The sequence below is a fragment of the Staurois parvus genome, unplaced genomic scaffold (genome assembly GCF_062004578.1).
Source record: "Staurois parvus isolate SC_StPar_1 unplaced genomic scaffold, SC_StPar_1.0 ptg000535l, whole genome shotgun sequence".
Classification (NCBI taxonomy): domain Eukaryota; kingdom Metazoa; phylum Chordata; class Amphibia; order Anura; family Ranidae; genus Staurois; species Staurois parvus.
The window spans coordinates 35,968-60,352 of NW_028318331.1; the positions used below are offsets into that span (position 1 = coordinate 35,968).

At 41.4% G+C, this 24,385-nt stretch overlaps 1 protein-coding gene across 2 annotated transcripts; it reads right to left on the reverse strand.

Moving 5' to 3' along the window:
* Positions 1–234: 234 nt before the first annotated feature.
* On the reverse strand, positions 235–24,147 carry YDJC (YdjC chitooligosaccharide deacetylase homolog). Of its 2 annotated transcripts, none has more exons than XM_089690597.1 (6): positions 24,037–24,147; positions 20,025–20,207; positions 16,442–16,601; positions 13,450–13,549; positions 7,907–8,084; positions 235–2,033 (listed from the first exon to the last, which is right to left on the reverse strand). In XM_089690597.1, exons 2-6 carry the CDS (start codon positions 20,195–20,197, stop codon positions 1,709–1,711), a joined length of 936 nt encoding a protein of 311 aa, XP_089546723.1. In that variant the 5' UTR covers positions 20,198–20,207; positions 24,037–24,147; the 3' UTR covers positions 235–1,708. The 2 variants fall into 2 exon arrangements, with proteins under 2 accessions (XP_089546723.1, XP_089546722.1); XM_089690596.1 differs by having other exon boundaries at positions 20,025–20,167; positions 24,037–24,146.
* Positions 24,148–24,385: the final 238 nt, after the last annotated feature.

Sequence of the window (24,385 nt, forward strand, 5' to 3'; positions counted from 1 at the left end):
CTTCCTGTCCCATAGCCAAAACAGGAATTGAGAGGAACTCCCTCCAATGGGACACAGATGGCCAAAAAAAACCCCAAAACAAAAAAACAACCTGACAGGCTTATAACCCTCCCTTACTCTATGCAAAATGAAAAAAAAGTTTTGCTGTTAGTGACACTTTACAGCTGCTCTGTGTCCAGTGTTGTATGACAAATAAATTGCATATAAAACCAAAAAAATGATACTCACACAATATAATTATATCAGAATTTTTATCATGTCTTACGAGCCAACTGCATGGACATTTTGCAAAAACTTTTCAGTTATTTTGACAGGGTTTGGAATCAGGAAAATATGACTGAAAATACTGATACAGTCTAAAAATAAAAATACATTTTAAAAAAAAGTGTATGCTGTAAACAGAAAAAACCAACAATAATGTACTTGAACATACTAGTAAGGAAACACAGTCAGAACTGTATACTGACTGTCAGTACATCTCTGCTAGTGAGAGTGTGGTGGATTGTTATCCTTTAGGCTCCACGCACACTGGGCATTTTAATAACGCTGGTAGCATTAGCTGTGTAAAGTCGCATTAAACGTATGTTTTTCAGTGTTTCCCAGCATTTTCGCATTAGCATTTAGCCGCGTTTTTCTGCATTTGCGGATTTTAGCTTTTTTTTTGTTACACAAAAAACATATTTTTTGCTCAATAAATGCCCCAAAATGCCTGTTTGCCGCTTTTTTCAGCATTAGAGCATTTTTACAGCTACAAAAACTCCTATAGAAACCCACTAGTTCTTGTTTTTTTTGTTCAGCCAAAAAACGCTGATTAAAGTCTATGTGTGCATGGACACATAGTATAACTTGCTGGGGAGTTTACTGGCTGTAGAAAAAAACCCGGCAAAAGCCAAAAACAGCAGCTGTAAAAACTCCCAGTGTGCATGAAGACTTCTCTTTGATACTTTGTGTACTGTACATACAATACTTCAGTAGAGTCAATGCAGATTGAAGATGTTATGGGGCAAAAAACTGAAAAATAGAGCAGTTATAAAACATAAATATTAAATTATTTGAAACATTTTAATCAGATGTTTCTATCACCAGTTATGTTTGCTAATATACATACCTGACTAGAAGAGGTAGTTTGAGGTCTTAAATAGCATAGTGTTTGCTTAAGGCCACATGCAAACAAATGCTTTCAGGCACCCAAAGTAATGTGTGGGCATATTTCCGTGCCCAGGGAGAGACAGCTACTGCCACCCCTAGTGATCAATGACTGTACACTAGCATACACTGTGCTAGCAAGCTCATGCACAGGTGTAAGTTAACTGTGCATGGATATATACTGTGCTGGCAAAACCCATAAATAGGTGTAAATCCCTAAATGCAACTTTGGTGCATTCAGGGATTTGCACCCATGTATAAGCATATACTCCCATACAGGTAGCATACAGCCATTCACTACTATGGGAGACTATAAACTGCAGTTGTCTCTCCCGGTGCTGAAGTACATCTGCAATTAAAATTGAATGCCTGAAAGTGTCCCTGTACCAGAGGCTTCAATGCAGTGGCTGCACCTTCTTAATATTTATGAAGACAAAACATGAAAAATTAAAGTGCTAATGCTGCAGCTCCAGTTCATTCTCGCTTTACTGTCATACCACTGGTCACCGTAGGGCACAGTAAGTGACAGGACATCACCAACCTATTGCTTCTCTCCCAGAGATTAAAGGTCTTTAAATGAACACAACTGTATCCCCATCTCACTGTAATAATTGTGTAGTAGGGGATTTTTCAAGACTTCCATTTCATGCAGACGCTCCCATGACTGAGAAAAGTCATCTGGACCTTCTCCACAGCCTCCTACTGGGGGGACACTGGGGTATCCAGGATGAGTCATAAGTTCAATGCTGATACTGGTACGAGAGTGTGAGCTGTGTGGGGATTGACAGCTATGAAGAGACTGAATACTATAGTCCAGGGCTTGCTGGATGTTACTTATTGTCATATTCTTTCCCATTGTGCTAAGACCAATATAAATGTCTGGCCACCTGCAATAGGAAACAAGAGACCGAAAACATTAAAAAGCACAAATCCTGCCAAAAACTATTTGTAAGATATATGGACAGATCAGAACAAAAAATAAATCTCCAAAACATACAGTTTGATAAATGATAGCTTGAACAAAAGTGAGGAAAAATGCTCTCAGTGGGGACACAAGAAGCAATGAAACAGTCTCTAGTAGAGTGAGGAAGGTTTAGAACCTCTTTTGTGATTTTATGTGTCCCCATGAGAGCAATTTCCCTTCACTCTGTGCCCAGGTGTCAAACGGGACAGGAAGAGAAAATATTTATAGTGATACAGACAGCTTTTAAAATCTCACATAAAAAAAATATGAATGTTAACATAGACAGCATTTAAAAATTGACAGAAATTTTACTTTCCCTCCTCTATAAAAATATATATATATTTTTTTAAAAAACAGATTTTACTGAAGAAATTGTTTTATTAACCTAACCACTTCATGTCCGGACACTTTTACCCCCTTCCTGTCCAGGGCAATTTTCAGCTTTCAGCGCTATCACACTTTGAATGACAATTGCACGGTCATGCAATACTGTACCCATATGAATTTTTTACAATTTTTTTGAGACAGATAAAGCTTTATTTTGGTGGTATTTATTCACCGCTGGGATTTTTATTTTTTTTTGCTATGTAAATAAAAAAAGTCCAAAAATTTTGAAAAAAAAGTGTTTTTTTTAATAAAATTTTGCAAATAAATAAATATTTCATCATAAATCTTGGCCAAAATTTATTCCGTTATTTTTTTAGTAAAAAAAAAATCCAAATTAGTTTATAACCAAAAATGATCATTTTTAAACATTTTTTTTTACATTTTCATTTAATTTTTTTATATTATTATCATTTATATTTTTTTTTTACATACTGTCACCCTAGAAGTACAGTGTCACCATGGTGACACTGTACTACTTGTGGGGGGTGATGAAGATTTTTTTTTTTCTTTTTTTTTACACTGATTGCTTTTACACCCATATAGGATGTAAAAGCAATCATTTCTCTTTCTCTCTGTCTGCATTCTTGCAGTCATTGAGAAGTACTGAGTGAGCTGTGATTGGTCACAGCTTGTCACATAGTACAAGACTGTTGTGAATAGCCTTGTACCATGTGACCTCTGTGATCATTCACAGATTTCACACGTAGTAAGCAATGATGTCACAAGTGACATCTTGCTTACTACTTTGCATGTGATCACTGATTGGCCAATCAGTGATCACATGATCGGGACCTCGTACAGAGGTCCCGTCCGACGATCGGTGTTTCACTGTGTCCGGAGGACACAGCGGGCACCGGATCGCGGTGCTGCGCGCTGCCAAGGAGCGCGCACAGCTAGAAAAGGCGGGTGCCGTTTATGAATGGCAACCCGCCCCTGGACTGCCACCGCCCTGCCGTTTATCAACAGCAGGCGGACGGCAAGTGGTTAAGAACAACATTGAACTTATTTAAAAATCTGCACTTCCTACTTGGTTAAGGTAATAGCAAGATATTATCCATTGTTGATAGAGCTTAGGATAGCACTGTGCAACAACATAACATATATAATTTTTCAACCAAAAACTGTGAATAAAGTGATAAGTCCTTCCAATATTGTCTTATCCATAGGGACTCCTAATAAATGTGAAATCACTTTGTTGTAGTGACAGTCCTTTAAGATGCAATACTGAGAAACAAAACCCTGTGTGCTTACACTGAACTGGACGTGACGTCACTGGAAACCGGAAGTGACAGAATCACGCTTCTACGTACGTTTCGCCGGGAGGGGGATTACAGGCATTAAAGACCTTCCTGGAATCTATGAATGCCAATGTTTATGGTATTCAATGTACCAGTAATATCCAAAGGGAGGTCTTCCAATTTCTGGATCTGGAAACCTTTACAAGCGGTAATAGATTAGATACTAGAACCTTTTTTAAAGAAACAGATAGAAATAGTTACATTTCCAAAAGGAGTTGTCATCACTCGAAATGGTTGAGAGCAATTCCCAAAGGTCAGTTTATGAGGATAAGGAGAAACATTGATAGGAGGGAGGATTATAAAGAACAATCAGAGAAATTATTGGAAGGATTCCTGGAGAAGGGATATAAAAAAAGTAGAGTTCGAACAAATAAGAGAACAGGTTGGAAATATGGATCGGGACGCATTACTGGTACCCAAGCCTAAGAAAAGCTCAGGCACAGATTTGGCATATATTACGGGGTATAATTTGCGGTATAAAGAACTAGAAAAAATCATTGGTAGAAATTGGTCTATCTTATTGAGGGATCAAACTTTGAAACAAATCCTACAAAACAAACCCACATTTATATATAAAAAGGCATTGGGTCTTAGACATATCAACTCCAAGGACGTGGTGGAAACCCCAAGGAGACCCCCCACGTTCTTGGATGCCACGGGCTCCTTTAAAATGTGGGAAATGTAAGGCATGTAGGACGGTTAGAGACAGAAGTAGCAGGATAGACAGATTTGCATCACATGTGACAGGAGACACCTATGCTATAAAAAAGCTTATCACGTGTGATTCGAGATATGTTACCTATTTACTTACATGTCCATGTAAACTGCAATATGTTGGCAGAACCACTAGAAAATTGTCTACACGCATAGGGGAAACCATCAAGAACATTAAGAATGGATTGAGACAGCATAGCATCTCTAACCATTTTCGACTGAAACATAAAAAGGATAGTAGCCTTTTGCAATTTTGGGGTATAGATAAAGTCCCCTAACATCGGAGGGGCACATATATGAGTTTAAAAGTCTCACAGATGGAAACCCAGTGAATCCATCGATTGCAAACACTGGACCCAACAGATTTAAACCAGGATATAGACTTGAATTGTTTCCTTACTGATTATTAAAGAACATCTACCTCCCATTAATTGTGAGGGAATGGGTAGGATCGGAGGGATTTCCCTTAGCCCTAGGGGACCCCTTTGTGTAAATCCATTAATTTTGAGGTTTATCATCTATATATTAAAATGTATTCCCACCAACATATACATTTATCCCTATATTTTAGTAGGGTCATAATATCGTATATTGTATAGCTGACCAAAGCAATGCAGGGACAACCCAATAGGTGTTGATAACATGAGATTGTTGGGGGTATCTGTCCCTTAACAACTATGGATCATTACCTTATGTTAGCAGCCCTAGTGAGATATTCATCTGTATGTTAGAGTCCCTTTATATATTTATTTATATATTTACCCATAGCTCACTGGGGGAGTGTTGGCATTTGGTATAGGACTACACCCGCTGCTCAATTATGATTTCCCATATATAATATCCAATTTCCCTAGTAATATGTTTAATATTATGATGTAATTAGGTAATTTAATAAAACAAATTTTAGGGAGGTTCAATTATGTGGCTCTGTTATTTTATTATTTTATTCATTCATTTAATTTATTTATTTTTACATTCATTTTCATTTACATTGTATCATTTATTTTAAATAGTGATATTTGTTTAAATATATGCTGTTTATCTTATTATTTTTTACATTATTTTTTTTTATATTAATACCTTTTCTATCTGATGCAAGTTCTGTATTAATCAGATTGTTTTAAAATTAAATTATTTTTAGTAGTGTATAGCATACCGCTATGAACTATATATATGTCCATGGCCAAGGTCCCTGTATAAACCTAAACCGCAGCAATATGTGTAGCCTGTACAAATCGGGAGCAGCCTGTTAAGACGGCCATTAGTTCAGAGCCGCCCAATAAGGTTGCTAGCTCTGGTTTTGGAGTTATCCAATCAGTGAGTTTCAGCCCTTATTTAACTAGCCTGGTTATGGCGGCCTTCACTTCCTGAAGATGTCATCAGACGAAATGTACGTAGAAGCGTGATTCCGTCACTTCCGGTACAGCGTAAGCGAGGATTGGTATGCATGTCGGCCAATTTTGGATCGCAATAGGCTATACATACTGGTGCCAGTTAACAGGGCACCTATACATGTGAGTGTATACTTGTATGTCTACATATTTTAAGCTTTTCAATAAATACTGCACTTAGAACATTTAAAATCTACTCTGTTTATTTGAGCCGCTTGGAACTATTCCTCAATGGCAAGGAGTGCCTGACATTAGAGTATCTGTTCAGTGTTGGTCCATATGGAATCCTTTGACTATTTTCCTGAGGCCATTACCCTTAACATGCGGATGACTGAGAGGAACACCTTGGGACAACTAGAGGCGGATTTCCTTGCATGCAATACAAATATGCGCTTTTGACCACCTTAACCTGGGTCAAATATGTTTGGTGAGTGAGCAATTCACTTATTCTTTCTACACGTGGTGAAGGCACACAGGCTTTCATTTCTCAGTATTGCATCTTAAAGGACTGTCACTACAACAAAACGATTTCACGTTTATTAGGAGTCCCTATGGATAAGACAATATTGGAAGGACTTATCATTTTATCCACAGTTATTGGTTGAAAATTTAAATACTGTATGTTATGATCATGTTATTTGTTGTACAGCGCCAACCTAATCACATTTGTAATTTGTATAAGTGTTGATTCACTATTTGGGGGCTGCTAATCCACACAGCTGGTATAGTGTGGGAACAATATTATTGTTTAGCACAGTTAACACTAGGCGCCACAATATTAAAATGTGATCATATTGTTAATAGAGCTCCCCATGCATGGCCCACATAGGTGTGCTTGCCAGGGGACACGTTTACGTGCCCATCTGTTCCTCAAGCCTAGTACCAGTATGTTCAGAAGTAAATACCAAGCCACTTCCCACAGTCGCAAGGGCACCACTGTCTCATAGAACACAGTTGGATGCTCTGCCTTAGAATAACTTTGCCGGAGAGCGCTGCTAGAAATCGGTCTGACCTCTGGTAATGGAAGGCCGGGAACAACACTCATAAGGTTGTGACAAGTGAATGTACAAAAAAAGAAAAAAGAAAAAAAAAAAGGAAACCTTTCAAGTGGAATCTTATTTTTAAAGAATGCTAAAGCTATCAGTTCTTAAAGGAACTAGCTGTGCGCGTTCTGTGTTCCCCTTTTGTGCTCCATTTAGTGTTGATTTTTCCTGACATTGATACTGATAACTGCATGTGTTATGGAGAAATAGGTGAGCGCAGTATTTTTACTGAGCAACAACAAAAAAACTTAATGCACTAGGTGTGTACCCTATGCTTTTTTGTTCTCTTTAACCACTAGACGCCCAGCTACTGTATAAAAACGGTGGCAGGGTGGCACAGCTGGGCAAAAGCACGTTTTAAAACGTGATTTCAAAACAGGTAGGGGGCACGCCGTCGCCCTACCTTCATCGCCGATCTCAGCCGCGGGTGTCAGTCGCCGGGTCACAGCTGGTTATCATCAGCTGTGTCCTGGCGATTAGCGGCAATTTTTGGTCTTTTTTTGTTTATTGCGTGAATAAAAAGCGCACAGGTGATCAAATCCCACCGAAAGAAAGTATTTGTGTGAAAAAAAGGACGTAAATTTTGTTTGGGTGCAGCGTTGCATGACCGCGCAATTATCAGTTGAATTAGTGCAGTGCCGAGTAGCAAAAATAGGCCTGGTCATTAAGGGGGGTAAATCCTCAGGAGGGCAAGTGGTTAAAGGGACACTGTTACAAAGCAAACTACATCCCTGGAAGCTTCTATTCTAAGATTTGCAAACCACATACTAATGCCAAGACAAAAGACCTCATACAGCAAAGCATGCCGTAAACCTCAGAAGAGAAATGCAAGGGCTGCCATTGCTCACCTCCCTCTGATAATAATAGCCTGGTATACTAATACTTAGTCTGCAATACTTTCTTACATTTGTGTTTACTTTTAGTAATCAAAGAACTTCAGTTCTAATACCATTGTTTTCTTACCGGATGCCATGGTTTTTGAAAACTTCAACTGTGTTTAAGGCATCATTCTCCACCCCTCTGTAAAACTCCATTAGTTCACCCTGAATCCAGTCACACTTATTGAGACCTACTTCCACAGGAACACGAGTATAGGGGATTCCATGTTCATGCAGCACTTGTGCAAACACGTCTCTGATTCCTGGTAAAAAGATAAACACACGTAAAAAAGAAAAAAGAAAAAACGTCATCACAAATTAAATAGGATTTTTCTCCTACTTAACTTCTGATGTATGGCAACGAAACCATGCAAGTCATGTGTGGACAGTTAATATGCCACCCAAATATAAATACATTCCAATTGTGCCAAGCAGAAATATATACAGTTAACTGCCCAACATACAGTGTGCATGCATGTATATGGTAGGGACATTAGACAGTAAACGCCTGCTGTGGGGATGGCAGTGGGTATGAATAGTTCTTTGTAGCCTGCAGAAGGTAAAAGAAAAAAAAAAAAAAAAGAAAACACTGTAACAATTTGCCCATTTACCTTACCATCACACAACTATGGTAGCAGCAGGCAGCCAAAGCCAGCCTATCTTATGGGGAAAAGACTAATCGAACAGATCATTTCTGCAAAGTACAATAAAATGCTTACTAATGTACATTTTCACAGTTTGTCTATGTGTTGTCTACTTTTGTGTCAGACTATAATAAATAGCACCGTATAGTAACAAATAAAAGTTAATCAATTAGCAAAATACAATCCCTGCTCATTCGAATGTCTTAAAGCTGTATGATACAAATAGGGGACATAAGTGTGTACGGATATATCCTCTCCAGAGGTCTAAGTACCATGCAGTGTGTGAAAAGGTGAACAAAATACAGTCTTTTTATCAAGGGAACGTGTAATGTAAAACCTTATTACTGGTCAATACAGGACTATATTTAGCTAGTTCAAACACAAAAGTGATCTAATAAAGTTAAGGCATCCTACTACCAATGTCGCCTTATATTTATAACTACAAATATATGAACACATAAAATTGTTGGTAGTAATAAATATATATATATATATATATTTTTGTGACAGTATGAAAGGCTAGGTGATCGATGGATGCTGTGTGTCACCTTGCATGCGATCATATCTGGGAGATTAGGGTGGAGTCCACTCCGGGTTTTCTGGGCCACTATGGCAGAGGTGGCTCCAGACCAGATTTTGAGGTCCACTGATGACCATCAGCAGGTGGTATAAATCAGGCAGGACTGGAGCAAGAACTTGCTCTTGGCCTGTGACTCAGAGAGCCATATCTGAATGAGCTGTGGATGAAAGTTTGCATTATACAGGAAAGGAAAAGGTTTGCATACTGGTTTCATTTTGTTGGTGACAAGGAGAAGCCCTTCACCGTTGATAGAGGAATCCCCTATGTTTAGTTAGTGCCTGCATGGCAAGGGTTTATTTTCTGTTTTGTTTATGATGCTTGCAACCTTTTAAATAAAACCGACAAGTCAGATTTTAAGAAAGCCCTGCTGTCTGGACTACCTTTTTTCCCAGGGAAAGTGATCCCTCACCTGAGCTACCCCCACATATGGTGGATTTGGCGGGCGACTTCCTGAGTAAGTGGGAATAAGGACGTCATGATAAGAGCCTTGCTGCAGGCCACTGCAACCCAGCAGGAAACCAATTGCCAGTTTGCAGAGGCCAATGCAGCACAACAGGAGGCGAAGCGCCAGTTTGCGGAGGCCCAGCAAGCAGACCGAGAGCTCCTTAACCACTAGCCTACAGGGCACTTATACCCCCTTCCTGCCCAGGCCAATTTCCAGCTTTCAGTGCTGTCGCACTTTGAATGACAATTGCGCAGTCATGCAACACTGTACTCATATGAAATTTTTATAATTTTTTGTGACAGAGCTTTCTTTTGGTGGTATTTAATCACCTCTGGGTTTCTTATTTTTTCTTAAAGAAACCAAAAACCACTGAAAATTGTGAAAAAAAAAAAAACATTTTTTCTTCATTTTTGTTATAAAATTTTGTAAATAAGAGATTTTTCTCCTTCACTGATGTACGCCAATGAGGCTGCAGTGATGGGCACTGATAGGCTGCACTGATCAACACTGATAGGTGGCACCGATAGGCACTGATGAGGAGGCAATGGTAGGTGGCACTGATGGGCATTGACAGGCATCACTGATGGGCACTGAAAGGCAGCACTCATATATGGCACTGATAGGCGGCACTGACTGGTACTGTTAGGCGGCACTGATGCACACTGATAGGCGGCACTGACTGGCACTGATGGGTGACACTGAAAGGCAGCTCAGATGGGCACTGATATGTGGCATTGATGTGCACTGGTAGGCACTGAAATGTGGCAGGTGGCATGGATGAGCACTGACAGCTGGCACTGATGGACACTGACAGGTGGCACTGCTGGGGCTACACAGATCATCAGTGCCCTGATGATCCGTGTACATGTCCCCTCCGAGGAATGCGGTTTACCAGCTCTCCTCTACTCTCGAGCTGTCAGCATGACAGCTCGTGAAGAGAGAAATGCCGATAACCGGCATTTCCCTGTTTACATGTGATCAGCTGTGATTGGACAGAGCCGATCACATGACTGAGCCAACATCCTTGGCTCTTTTAGTTGATCGGTGATCAGCTGTGTCGAGGGACACAGCACACCGCCGATCGCCGCGCACTCCTGGAGCCGTGCATGACTGGTTAGAGTGGGAGGACGTCATATGACGTCCTCCCAGAACAAGAGAACCGCCTTGCGCCCGTCATAGTACTATATGGCGGTTAAAGAGGTGGCCCAACACCTGGAGGAATTAATGAAGGAGTCCGCAGATCCGCTGCCAGTGGAACAGAAAATGTGTGGGCCAGCTATTTTCTGCAAAAGATGACGCCTGCAGATGATGTGGAAGCCTACCTCACAACTTTTGAAAGCGTTGCTGTTCGGGAAGGATGTCAAAAAGAGCAAATTGGGGGGACTGCTTGCACCATTTTTGAAAGGTGAATCCCAAAAGGCCTATTATGACCTGCAACCAGATGCTGCCCAGGATTATGAGATCCTTGCACGCCTGGGCGTCACTGTTGCAGTCCGGGCTCTAGGGTGCATCAGTTGTATTACAGTACTGACAAGCCACCTCGCTCCCAGATGTTTGACTTGATACATCTCACCAGGAAGTGGCTCCAGCCAGAGGCGTTGTCGGCCCCTCAGGTTGTGGAGCGTGTGGGTATTCCAAAAAAGGTATTAATGGATCAGGGCACGCCATTTATGTCCAGAGTCACAAAAGAATTGTGCAAGTTGTTTAAAATCTCCCATCTCCGTACCTCGGTCTACCACCCCCAATCCGATGGTCTTGTGGAGAGATTTAACAAGATGCTCAAGAATATGTTAAAAAAGGTGGTGGACAAAGATGGGAGACATTGGGATATTTTGTTACTGTACCTCATGTTTGCTATACGAGAAGTACGTCAGGCGTCTACAGGGTACTCACCTTTTGAACTACTGTATGGTAGACATCCCAGGGGGTTGCTAGATGTCGTGAAAGAAACATGGGAGGGAGAGACCACGCCCTATAGAAGCATCCTCAAGCATAAGAAAGCCTTGCTGTCTGGACTACCTTTTTCCCAGGGAAGGTGATCCCCCACCTGAGCTAACCCCCACAACACACACACGAACTTCCTGTGATGATTAACCACTTCAATACCGGGCACTTATACCCCCTTCTTGCCCAGGCCAGTTTTCAGCTTTCAGCGCTGTGGCACTTTGAATGACAATTGCACAGTCATGCAACACTATAACCATATGAAATTTTTATCATTTATTTCACACAAATAGAGCTTTCTTTTGGTGGTATTTAATCACCTCCTTATGGAGTTGTGGATCGTTTTGCAGCATGTGAGTTGCTAATTGTTTTACTTTAATAAAAGCACATAGTTTTGTGGCATATTACACTATGTGAGATTCTTCCTGTGTTTATATCATCCGGGTGAGAGGTATATCCTGCTGAGATCGAGAGCCAGTCTATCCTGAATCTACCTTACCGGATGAGAGGTCCATAGGAAAGCAGCTGGTGATATCTGTCATTGTGTGGATCAAGATCCTGAGTGATCTTAAAGGCGTGTAGGTCCTTTTGGGCCGCAGAGTGGAGGTGAGGGGGCAATTTAGCCACAGGAGGATTATCACTCACCATCACTTGAAGCGTATTGTGTAATCACTTGCATTATTTTTATCGCATGGAGGAGTTGAGCACCATTATCTTATGTATGGACCTTATTCACTTATGATACTGGTTTAATGCTCACTATTCACATTAGTGAGTGGGATTGGGGTCACGTCTAGTACAGCAGTACTGCAGTGATCCCACAGGACTGCACCGCACACCAGGCACTGTGTTGTAACATAGCGGCTGGTGTAAATTAGCTCTGAGGCTATAGTATTGTCAATCTGCAAATATGTCTGACAAATCTACATTTTACCACAGAGTATAGAAATAAGTTTTCCAGGGAGAGAAATTAGGAGTACGATTCACTAGCTCTTTGTAAAACAATGAAAATGATCGCACATTTAACACAAAATTCCCAGGCGGGTGTAAACAGGTCATCCGAACCAACAATACTCATTATTGAAAACACTATGATGTTGTATGGGCAAATGCTTACAAAGAACTGGTGTTATTTCCCCACAGCCACCAATCAGATTCAGCATTAACATGTACTGAGAGCAAAACGATAGCGAGAGATGGAGAGATAAAGTGATAGAGAAGGTTAGACTCCGTTTCAAGTTTTTATTGGTGTCTGTACCCCAATTGGGGGGATTCAACCCTTTATTTGTACTGATGGTCATGGTCACCAAAGGAGAGTGGAGTGAAATGTAAGTGTTGTATCCAGAACAAGAGAGAAGGGGAACTTTTTCAATGGGGACAACTGTTCTGGGGACAACTGGGTGATCTCCTTTACCTTCCTGTTGTGCCCCTGGTACACAAAGTGAAGGGAATTTTCCCCAATGGTATACAGACAGCAAAAAAACAATCTGGCAGAAGAGTTCAGCCCTTCCTTACTCTACCTAAAACCTAAGTTTTGGCTATACATACAATTTAGAGCTGATCTCCAGCTTCACTGGAACTTTAACTAGTTTGTTTGAACCAGCTTAGCCAGCCTGCCTCTTCGCCTCAGCCAATCTGAGAAATCTTTGTATTCATTTAGAGAATACAAAGCTACCCATGAATGGCTCAACTCCGCTCAGCCACACTATTTTGCTTTGGGTGTGAGAGATAACAAGGTCTCTCACACCCAAAGCGGCAAAGCTGTATACTGTATTTAGTTGGGGCTACATACAGTTTTATACAGCCTGCCCAGCAGGCACACCTGGTAGTGTAGGCCCAGCCTGGTCCAAATAGACTATATAAAAGTGACAGTAAAGCTGGGGACCGGTTTTAAGGCTTTTTATGCTGACTGTTGGCCAAGGAGAACTAACGTCAGGTCTGCTCCATAAGCACACATTAATACATCAGTTCATACACATGTTTTTTTTTTTAATGGTTCTCTCATCATATCTTACTTGGTAACACGTGAACATGCTGATGTCCATCCATATGCTGAGGATTCTGTCCTGTCAACTCCCGAAACAGTTTGACTTGAGCGCACAGCTCCTGGCGAACCTGCCAAATAAACATGAGGACAGTAATATCTATTATGATCAGAAGCTTCATCTCATCCAAAAACATAATTCATGGCTTAACTACTTCAAGTGTTACTAAACCCACAAGAGTAAAATCAGTCTGTATATGCAACAAAGAATGCTTGTTATACTCACCGTGGAACCTAAGGGGTTAATCCTCTGCATTGTGTAAAAAAAGTCTGTTTGATCCTGTATTCGCTGATCCTCCCCTTCTACTGTCCCCAATCCATTTGCTGATAGTACAGAGCTCTGTATGTCATTCTGTACACTTTTCACTTGCTCAGTTTGGTGTGTTATTTTTCTTCTTTGGGAGGGTGCATGAGATCAGCACAGAGCCAATCAGCACTGTCCAGACAAAGGGACAGGGGACAAGCAGCCTCATAGGACGGTCAGAGGAGAATGAAAACTCCTCCTACAGGCTTTAACCAGTGCTCTGCTGGACACTGATAGAAGTCACAAGACTGCTCTAACTGCTGATGAGAAAAGCTATTTAGCAATTTATATTTACTAAAATAATTGCATTTCCATGTTCTGTGTACTGTGGGAGACCAAATAGAGTGAATGCAGGGTCCTGGTTTTAGTAACACTTTAAGTCCTGTAAATGACTTCACAACTCAAGCAGCTGGAAAACTTTAGAAAATAAGAGAATCAAACACTCTACTTGCATAAAACTATGAGAATATAAAGTTGGTCCATTAAGCACCAACTGCACATAAACTAGCCATGTAATGTAATCCATCCAAGAAAAAAAACCCACTACATGAAAAGAATAAAACAAAAACCCTTGTGGTTTATGGGGTCTCTTAAACGTTAATGTATATACATCATAAGCAGGAAAGGGGTAACTTTTAGGCAAGACTATATATTTCAGTGTTGATTAGAGCAGGACTTCACAATACAGAGGCATAGTAACACAACATGTAGTTTTCTTGGGAATATAAAAGTACAGAAATATAGTGAAACTACAATGCCCATTATTCTTTTCCCACAATTCTCACATTTTGATTGCCATAAAATCCTTTTCTTGTTGAGTTCACTGTGGGAAAAAGAGCATGCTTTGGGGGAAAATGTTCCACTTAAAAAAGGGTAGACGCTATCTGCCACCAAGTTCCAGCCTGTATGTGTAAAACACAACCACTAAGGAACCATACTTGACACATGAAATGATTGGCCAGGAAACAGTCTGTCTGTACTATGGATAATATATAAATAAAGGCTGGTTTTAGCAAAAGAAGGTGGGATTGCTTTTCATCTTCCTTCTACAGTTGCTGTTTATTGTAGGTTCAACTACTGCTGCTAGAGTTCTTGGACAACTCACTTGGCTGTGTAGTAGGTTAAAAAAAACTAGTCTGAAGGAGAAAAATTCAGGTTGCTGCCTATATTGGTAGTTCTCACATGCACGGCTTCTGCCATGTCCAAATCTGAATCTTCCAAGTAAAGTAGGCGAAAACAAGATGCTGGTGCGATTATTTGAGCAGTGCAGCATATGCTTTTGATATTGGCAGATAATTGACTAGCCATTCAAAGACAGAGTTAGGTAAACCCCTTTTCCATAGTGTGGGTCATAGTCCACACCAAAGCTGGGTCAGCTGCGCAAATTCCTGAAGGTCCAGAGGAAAGCTTTGGATGGCCTGAATGTGGCATGACAGGTTAGGCTGACCGCAGGACAGCTTTACCTTGAATCTCGAACAATATAATAGTAACTGCTACTAGATCCAGAAATGTCAACACCTGACCTGCGAAACAGAAGAAAACACTACCTATCTAAGGTGTTAATTTAGCACTCTAAAAGCTGGCTGTACAAGTTTTCCAGCATGTCCCTTCAACAGACGGTCAGTCAACAACCGACTTCTGTTGAACATTGACAGCCACACACTGCAGAACTGACTGCATTTTGAGCCATCTATGGCCAGCTTTAGAGGCAAGAGTTAATAAGACCTTATGCATAGGTGCTTTTTTAGGAATAAGTGAGCAGGTGGCAGAAAAAATCTCTGGCACTGAGAAAATGGACGCAAAGAAGAGAAGCACAGTCAGAAAGAACCATTGAAAAAAAAAAAATCTGAAGAAAGGATGAATGCCAAACATGAAAACACAAGATTGTTTCTACAAGTACAATAAAATGTTTACTAATGTGCGTTTTTACAGTTTGTCTATGTGCGGTCTACTTTTGTGTCAAACTATAACAAATAGCATAGTATACTAATATAAATAATAAATTACCAAAATGCAGTCACTGCCCATTCAAATGACTTCTAGCTGTAGGATACAAACTGTCCCCTATACCTGGATGTGCCTGTGCTGATAGACGCATTCCAGAGGGAAAAAAGGTGCTGTGCAGTGTGAGAAAATTGAAATGATATACGTTTGTTTACCAAGGGAACATGTTATGTAAAAGTTTAATACTGGTCATCTAAATAATTATTTTAGCTTTTCCAACCACTTTAAACTAAACACACAAAGACAATCTAATGAGTTATTGCATCCTACTACCAATGCCTCTATATAAATGTAAATGCAAAATATAGGAACATCTAAATCTAGATAGTATTGTGGCTTTGAAAATGATTAGAATAAAAAGCTGGCTGAAAGTGGCTGCATGCGGTGGACATCATGAAGGAAGAGATGGTGGCACTGGCATGCAAATAGGGGTAGGGAATTGGAACCTGTGGGAAGCAACATGTGTAGGCAGCCCCTCTGCCCTTCAACAGGTTTATACTGGCAACATGCCCCCTATATGTTCAAGTGTTTTTTTTGTTTTTTTTTAAAATATTATTAGATTGCGGCAAATTTAGCATTTTTATTGTTTTGGTTATTTTAATCAACAGACTGGCACACAAAAACAACATCTGGTTAGTTTATATCATATACCCACCTCTGCCATGTTGAGAAGACCTTGCACTAGTGCTTTTCGGATACCCATTTTACCATGAAAGACCCCCTGTGCACCGATAAGGGTGGAGTTGTGGTGAAGTTCTCCACATACTGGGATTCCTTCTGAGAGATTTGCATGCAGACCAATTGGTATACTATATCTGTACAACAAAACGAACAAAAAAGGCAACCATTTTTTTTTTCAATTTTAGGACATCATGCCTATGTAATAAAAGACCTATGAGCTCTTATTTTTATTATCTGAGTGATAAAAGACCTTTGTGCTCCTGTTTGCATTACTCATTTGAATTTGTACTAAAATACAGTACTTGTAACTAAAGTTTGGCTTGTGTCACACAGACTTGTGGGTCAAAGCAGCATTTTAGGTAGTCATATTAAACAGATAATCAAGTTTATTTTTCCCTCTCATTGCAGTGGCAAAATGAACAGTGAATACATGAAAATCAACTGAAGCCATCCTTTACAAGCAAACATTAACTGGATCTGTACAGTCAAACCTGCAATGACAGAAACACAGCTGTGGCTGTTTTTGACCTCCTGGTTTAAAATGCTAATTGACTGGCATCTATGCTGATCCAACAGGGTTTAATATTATCTAACTAACCCAGAACAAGTATGAAGATTAAGAGAGTCAGATAATTATCTGCATACTGATTCCAGGTCTACAATTCAAAGAGTGTCAACAAGACAGCCAGGCAAGCCTTAACCATAGACTCTCACTTTTCCTACTGCAGCATTGGATAAAATTACACCTTCACATGAATCCTTCAAGCCCTGACCAAGAACATATGTCAAGGGTAAAATACAGCTAACCATACCGGGACACCTAAAGGGAAAAATGTGCGGTAAGAGTAGAGTATACAAGCAGGCAGTAGGGAGATGCTGTCTACCTCCTGAACAAAGCCGGGGTCACAGTAGAAGAGAAGAAGGTGTATTTTTGGTTTCGTGCTGCCCTAGGCAAGACTAAAATCGGGCACCTCCCCAATCTAAATTTGTCTCACCGCAGCAACCGTACAGCTTCCTCATCAGACCCCGAGACATGATTCGTCCAAGTGCCACATATGTGGTCAATGGGCCAGAGGTCGGGGTCAGCAGGGTATAGGACAGGGCACAGTAGGGCAGAGCATGGGTTCAACAGGGCAGAAGATGGGGTCAACAAGCCCCTCTCTCTTCCTCCTGTACACTATGCACATTCTTCTCTCTCTCGAACATTATACACACTTCTCTCATGAACCCCCCCCCCCCCCCCCAATATCACGGCTCCCCTCACCACCCTTTTCCCGGAAACCCTCTGTTCGTTCCCCTCTTGGTCATTGGTCCATGCCCCCGTGACCCTCCTCACCCTGTCTCCGATTGGCCCAAGCTGCTGCCCGACCCCTCCCTGGCTGTAGTCATGAAGGAAGAAGGTGAGAAAACAAAAACAATCGTTCGGGGCCGCCATCTTGGGGGGTTCGGTGGCAGCTGAATGGGGTGGAAAGGAGATAATAGGAGACGGCAGATGCTACTAAACAAAGAGGTGCCTCCTCCATTACCTTGCCGTGTGTGTATGTGTGTGTCTTCTTACATGGGGGCCTCCAACCTGCTGCTTCTCCTCATCCTGCCCTCAGACCCTCACTGTTTAGGAGCAGAGGTGGCTCTTTAATTAGGCACATTAGGTGACCACAAGGCCTAAATAAAATACCGCTCAAGGTAGATACGCCCCTTCAGTCAAGTGGACTTAATTGAGGTTCATTCACTGTCAAGAAGGACCTACACATAGCTAGGCCAGTTCACCAAAGAGGCAAGTCACCTTATAGTGACTACTTATCTTATAGAACATGGGTGGGCAACTGTGGCCCTCCAGCTGTTGTAGAACTACAAATCCCACGAGGCATTGCAAAACTGACAGTTACAAGCATGACTCCCCAAGGCAGAGGCATGATGGGGTTGCCCACCCCTGTTATAGACCTATCCCAGCCATAGAAAGGAGTGGGCCCAGACCTTTACCTGCCCGTAAAAAGTAAAGAGAGTGAAGGGCAAATTCGCCCTTCAGTCTCTTTACTTATAAAATTTGCCATTCAGTCTCTTTACTTTTTACGGGCAGGTAAAGGTCTGGGCCCACTCCTAAAAGGCAAAAGTTTTTTTTTCCCATTTTGGATAGAGCCATGGAAGGTAAAAACCCCTGTCAATTTTTCTTCACCATCTGTGTCCCATTGCTGAGATTTCCCTTCACTTCCTGCCCCATAGCCAAACAGGACGTGAGAGAAAATCCCTTCAGATTAAGGGAATCCATTGAGGATTCCCGGGTCACCAGAACTAGTGTGCCTTTTGGAAGATTTCTCCTCTATTACTTTTCTGGGGCAACCAAAAATGTGGGATTTTCTTTTGCTTTCACTTTCAATGATAATGGTAAAGGGTAACGGTTCTAGAAAAAAAAGAAAAGAAATGGTTTGCCTTAACTTATATGTTAAATGCGAGTAGAAGCAAACGGAAAATTGTATCAAATACTTACCGTAATTTTCCTTTCCTGCTGCCAATCCATGGCTGAGTACATATCAGGGGCGGACTGACAACTCATGGGGCCCCCGGGCAATAGGGGATCATGGGGCCCCTGTGTCCTTGCCTACACTCAAAGCACACACAAAAAAGCCTATAAAAAAAAGGTACCAGGGGCATTTCATGGGGCCCCCGGGCAATAGGAGATCATGAGGCCCCTGCGTCCTTGCCCACACTCAAAGCGCACACAAAAAAGCCTATACAAAAAAAAAAAATAAATAAAAAGGTACCAGGGGGCATTTCATGGGGCCCCCTACTGACCCCGGGCCCTCAGACAGTGCCCGAGTGCTAGAATGGTCAGTCCGCCCCTGGTACATATGGTAGTATGCTGCCAGGAAAATAGAGAATTGTGTCAAATGCTTACCATACTTTTCCTTTCCTGGCATTAATCCATGGTAGCATACTACCACATGCATGCTGCCATGTTGGCACCAGGAAAAAGGAGTTGGTAGAGGACTGCAGATGGGAGCACTAGGCTGAACCAATTTCCACCAGTTTACAAGTGATTCATCTTTTTTAGACATAGGAAATACCAAGACTAAGCAGTTCTGTGGAAGGAGTTCCTCTTAAAGTTTCTGGTGATGCATTTCCCGTTTCTGGTGGAGAAGGGGCTCATTTATGTACTGATGCAATAACTGACTTGGGAAACTATAACCCACTGGCTGTGGGCACATTTACTAGACAGACAGGGAAACTCAAGTGCATTTTGCCAATGGAGTCCCTGAATGATGAAGAAATCAGGTGACTCTTTAGTATCTATCAAAAACGTTATGACCAATATTTATTGGACTGACCACATAGCTATACTAGGTGCCTCTTCTGATTCATTTCACTCTGGAGAAAAGTAATACAAGGGGTTATTAGTTTGTTAGATGGGTGTGGTGTCACACTTTGGATAATAAAAACAGTAGAAAATCATGCAAACGTGCTAACTGCTGATGCAAGAACCCACAGGTCTATGCTGATTGACTATAATATATGTGCAAACAAAACAAATAATGATTCACACAAAATGACGTCCGTCTTACCTGTTTGCTAGGTTAGCTGCACTAGCTGCTGAGTTTCCATTTACCAACAAAGACACATTGGAGATGGCACCAGCCCGGAAACACTCTACGATGCCAACATCTCTGCGAGGGCAGTAACCAAAGTCATCTCCCGTCACCACCAGCTTGAGAGGGTTTAGAGACATTGCATACATCAGGGGTCATCTGCATGTTGGAATTTATTAAAAACACATTAGTAAATGGACATTAAACTAGCCACAGAATTAAGATGGTGGCCAAACAAGTAAAAGCATACATGTATGGCCAATTTCAGCAGAGGAAGGAGGAGAGAGTGGCCAGATACTCCCAGGATCCTTTTATCAGTTTACCAATCACCTAAGACAATACAACTCCAAAATCTAAAGAAAAGCATGTGGCATCTGTAGCAAAATTAATCATTATCACTGAATTTGGCTCAAATGGGCCAGATCGTGCAACTGTTATCTCTGTTCTGTGGGTTCATTTAGAACCTGCAATTGTTTTATGTATTATTTATTACAGGTACCTATATAGAGCCGTCAATTTATGCAGCGCTTACGCTAACCCTCAAGGAGCTTACAATCTAAGGTGCCTTACTCACATTCACACAGACTAATTAACCTACCAGCATGTCTTTGGAGTGTTCGAGGAAACCGGAGTACTTGGAAGAAAGCCACGCAGGAACAGGGAGAACATGCAAACTCCAGACAGGTGGTTTCTTGGTTGGGATTCGAACCGACAACCCTAGTGCTGCCAGGTGGAAGTGCATCATCAAAGTGCAGATTATATCACATGTATCAATAGTATCATATGCTGGAGTATCCAAATTCTGTGTGCACCATCTTCCTTATTGCACATGTGCAGATGCTCCACAGCATGTACAGGACATGCGATCTTTACCTTGTCAGTACTGCCTAGTTTGCCGTAAAGTGACAGCATCACACACGCCACATTACAACATTCATATGTGCAAAAATGCAAGTGTAAGAGCAAGGCTAAAGCCCAACTCAAGAATGAGAAAAATCGATCCTCGCAATGTAAACTAGATTTGAAACCCCCTTCCTGCATTGTATAATAATGAGGGCTAGTGTGGGGACAAAGACACATCAGAATGTCTAGAAATTCCTAGAACCAGCCAGGACACCTGCTCCTTACAAACATATACATTATAGGAATGTTTTTCTTTTTTAAATATGTTGTGTGAATGAATGCCCAAAGGGTAGAGTATTTTTCTAAAACCAATAAAAACAATTTTTAAAAAAAAATGAATGTGCAAATGAGAACACATCATAAACATATAACAGGGTTTGATCAAATTTGACAGCAAAAAGTGGAAATTTGTTTTAGCCTAGGTTCACAATGTCAACCGCATGGGCATCGCACTGCATTCCTGTGCAATTCACATGCGACTTTGAGCACAGTCATTTTGAACGGCATAATAGCACCGCATCAGCATCAAAAAGGGGCTTCCAGCTTCTTTTGTTTTCTTTTTTTATTCGACCTGGATCCAAATTGCATGGGTGTTTATACCAATGCGATCCGGTTCAGGCAAACACACTGCATTTGCGACCTGCTTTTGGGGTGTCATTAACTTTCCATTGACAGCAGCAGTGGATTGCAGAACACAGTGCAATTGCTATGAGGTACGGGAAACGTCATCAGTGTGAACCGGGGCTTAAAACCTCTTGCACACTGGCACTCGAGCCCGTACAATGTAAATCCTGGCATATTTCCCTCCCCTGGAAAGCCCAAGTTGTGCATACAGCAGCCTATAGACATGAATGGTATTATTATTATTATACAGGATTTATATAGCGCCAACAGTTTGCTCAGCGCTTTACAATATAACGGGAGACTATACAGCAACAATACAGTGCAATACAAGAGGGTTAGGATGGCCCTGCTCCTTGGAGCTTACAATCTAGGCAATACTCTGGTGCTTAGATATTTTCTGCATACATCCATACAATATACAAGTGTATAAGTGAGCACTGGCACATACCCAAGTACAGTCAGAAAATGCTCTGCATGGGCTCAGGTGCAGGAGGCCGAAGAGCGCACTATCTTATCGCATTCCATTACCTACAAACAAAAGTCCAAGACTGATTTTGTAGAGTTCTAGCTGTTTATCTGAGAGCAGCTGTCTCTTTCCCACCAGTAACTCTGCCACATCAACACTGTGGGGCTAATTTACTAAAGCTAAACATCTGCAAAATCTGGTGCAGCTGTGCATAGTAGCCAATCAGCTTCTACCTTCAGCTCGTTCAGTTAAGCTTTGGCAATAAAACCTGGAAGCTGATTGGTTTCTATGCAGAGCTGCAGCAAATTTTGCGCTCTCCAGTTTTAGTAAATCAACTTCTATAGTTAGCTTGCATACTTTGTGTGCATCCAGCAGAGATCACTGCAGGTAATCGCTGGCTATATAGACAGCTGTGAAAAGCTGCGGCTGCCGGCAACTTGTTATTACAGTGATTGGGTACAGCAGCCGCAGCAGGAATCAGAAGATTCGAGGAGCCTTTTAGGGCCAGTTCCCACCATAGAAATGCAGTCCGGATGCGTTTCTGTATGTGCGTTTTTGACATGTTTCGGTTTATTTTTTTTCTCCTTTCTGTTTTTTCATCCTAATAAGGACATGTGTGTTCTGGTGTGTTTTGTATGTGTTTTACTGCTTTTCAGAAAAAAAGCAAAATGTTCTACTTTTTTTTCTGGAACTGGAACGCACTGGAACTTATTGCACTGGTGTAAACTATACCATTGTAAACCATATAACCTACTATCAAAGCTTTTTTTTTTATGCAGTCCAATGCGTTTTTTTTTTCTGCATGTGGTGTGAACTGGCCCTTAGGGGGAAAAAAAAATAGAATTCTGTGTGTCCACGGGAAGATAAGAAATCCTAAACATATGTAACTGCAGGCACATTTAGGGGTAGTTCACACTATAGAAAAGCAATCCAGATGCGTACCAGATACATTTCCACGGATGCGCTTTTGACGCATTCCAGTGCGTTTTTTCATACATTTCAGTTCATTTTTTCCCCCTCTCTTTTTCTTCAGGGCCAGTTCACACTACATGCGTTTCAGTTTCTTTTTTTCTGCATCCAAAATGCACAGAGAGAAGGTTATATGGTTGTCCATGTCATAGTTCACATCAGTGCTTGCAGTTTCAGTGCGTTCTGGTTGCAGAAAAAAAAGTAGAACATGCTGCATTTTTTCTGCACAGAACGGTTCAGGAACGCAGTAAAACTCATCAAAAACGCACTGGAATGCACCAAAAATGCACTGCAACACACATGTCCCTATTTAAATTAAAGAAAAAGAGAGTGGAAAAATTAAATTAGAACGCATCAAAAATGCGCATGTGGAAACGAATCTGGAACGCATCCGGACTGCATTTCTATAGTGTGAACCGGCCCCCAATTTAAATAGGGACATGTGCGTTCCAGTGCATTTTTTATACGTTTTGGTGCGTTCCGGTATTTTTTTTACCGCGTTCCAGTGCAGTTCTGTGCAGAAAAAAAATGCAGCATGTTCTACTTTGTTTTCTGCAACTGGAACGCACTGGAACGGCAAGCACTGATGTGAACTATGACATGGACAACCATTTAACCTACTTTCTGTGCGTTTTAGATGCAGAAAAAAACAACTGAAACGCATGTAGTGTGAACTGGCCCTAAAAGCAGGGGACAGGGATCTGGGAAGTATAAACTTTATGGATCAATGTCCCCTACATAATACAAAGGGCTCCTATAAGTAGAGCAGTACACACAAGTATACTAGAATTATCTGCACATCAACAAGCACGTGTACATCTAAAGATAGATAGATAGATATATATATATATATATACACAGACACACGTGCACATACATATCCTGTAATGTCTACATAAGGACACACACGTTCTATACTGAGACATGAGCAGTGCAGAACAGGGAGTAGTAACGTGTGCCTGCACTGTGGATGTCCTCCATACACAGGAAGAAGGAGAAGGAAGTGCTGATCGCACACACACTCACCATCCCCGGTTCCAGCTTCTGTACCGCTTCCCAGTGATCTGTCATTTCCTTCAACACTCATCACCCTGAAGTGTCCATCCGAAACCCCGCCCGGCTCCCCATGATGTCACATCAGAACCCCGCCCCTAACATGTTCCGCCTTCCTATTCCCCAGGACGGTGACGTGTAGAGCAGAAGGCGATCACTGTGCAGAGGACACCCAGCAGCTGTCATTGGGGCTCCTCCCTGCCTGTCATCCCTTTCCCCTGCCTCCAATACCTCCCATCACAGATAAGGGGCTGTGCACAGCTCTAATGCTGACTGATTCGTGCCATCTGCATACTTCTTCCTGTCCAGTGTGATAGAAAAG

Bases quoted from the DNA above. Each gene is read 5' to 3' on its own strand.
- YDJC (XM_089690596.1), bottom strand. From the start codon at position 24,081: ATGACAGATCACTGGGAAGCGGTACAGAAGCTGGAACCGGGGATG. The intron at 16,602-20,024 runs GTAAGACGGACG...TTTGTTGTACAG, and splicing joins GCAGCTAACCTAGCAAACAG to ATATAGTATACCAATTGGTC. The intron at 8,085-13,449 runs GTAAGATATGAT...TCTTTTTACCAG, and splicing joins GCATGTTCACGTGTTACCAA to GAATCAGAGACGTGTTTGCA.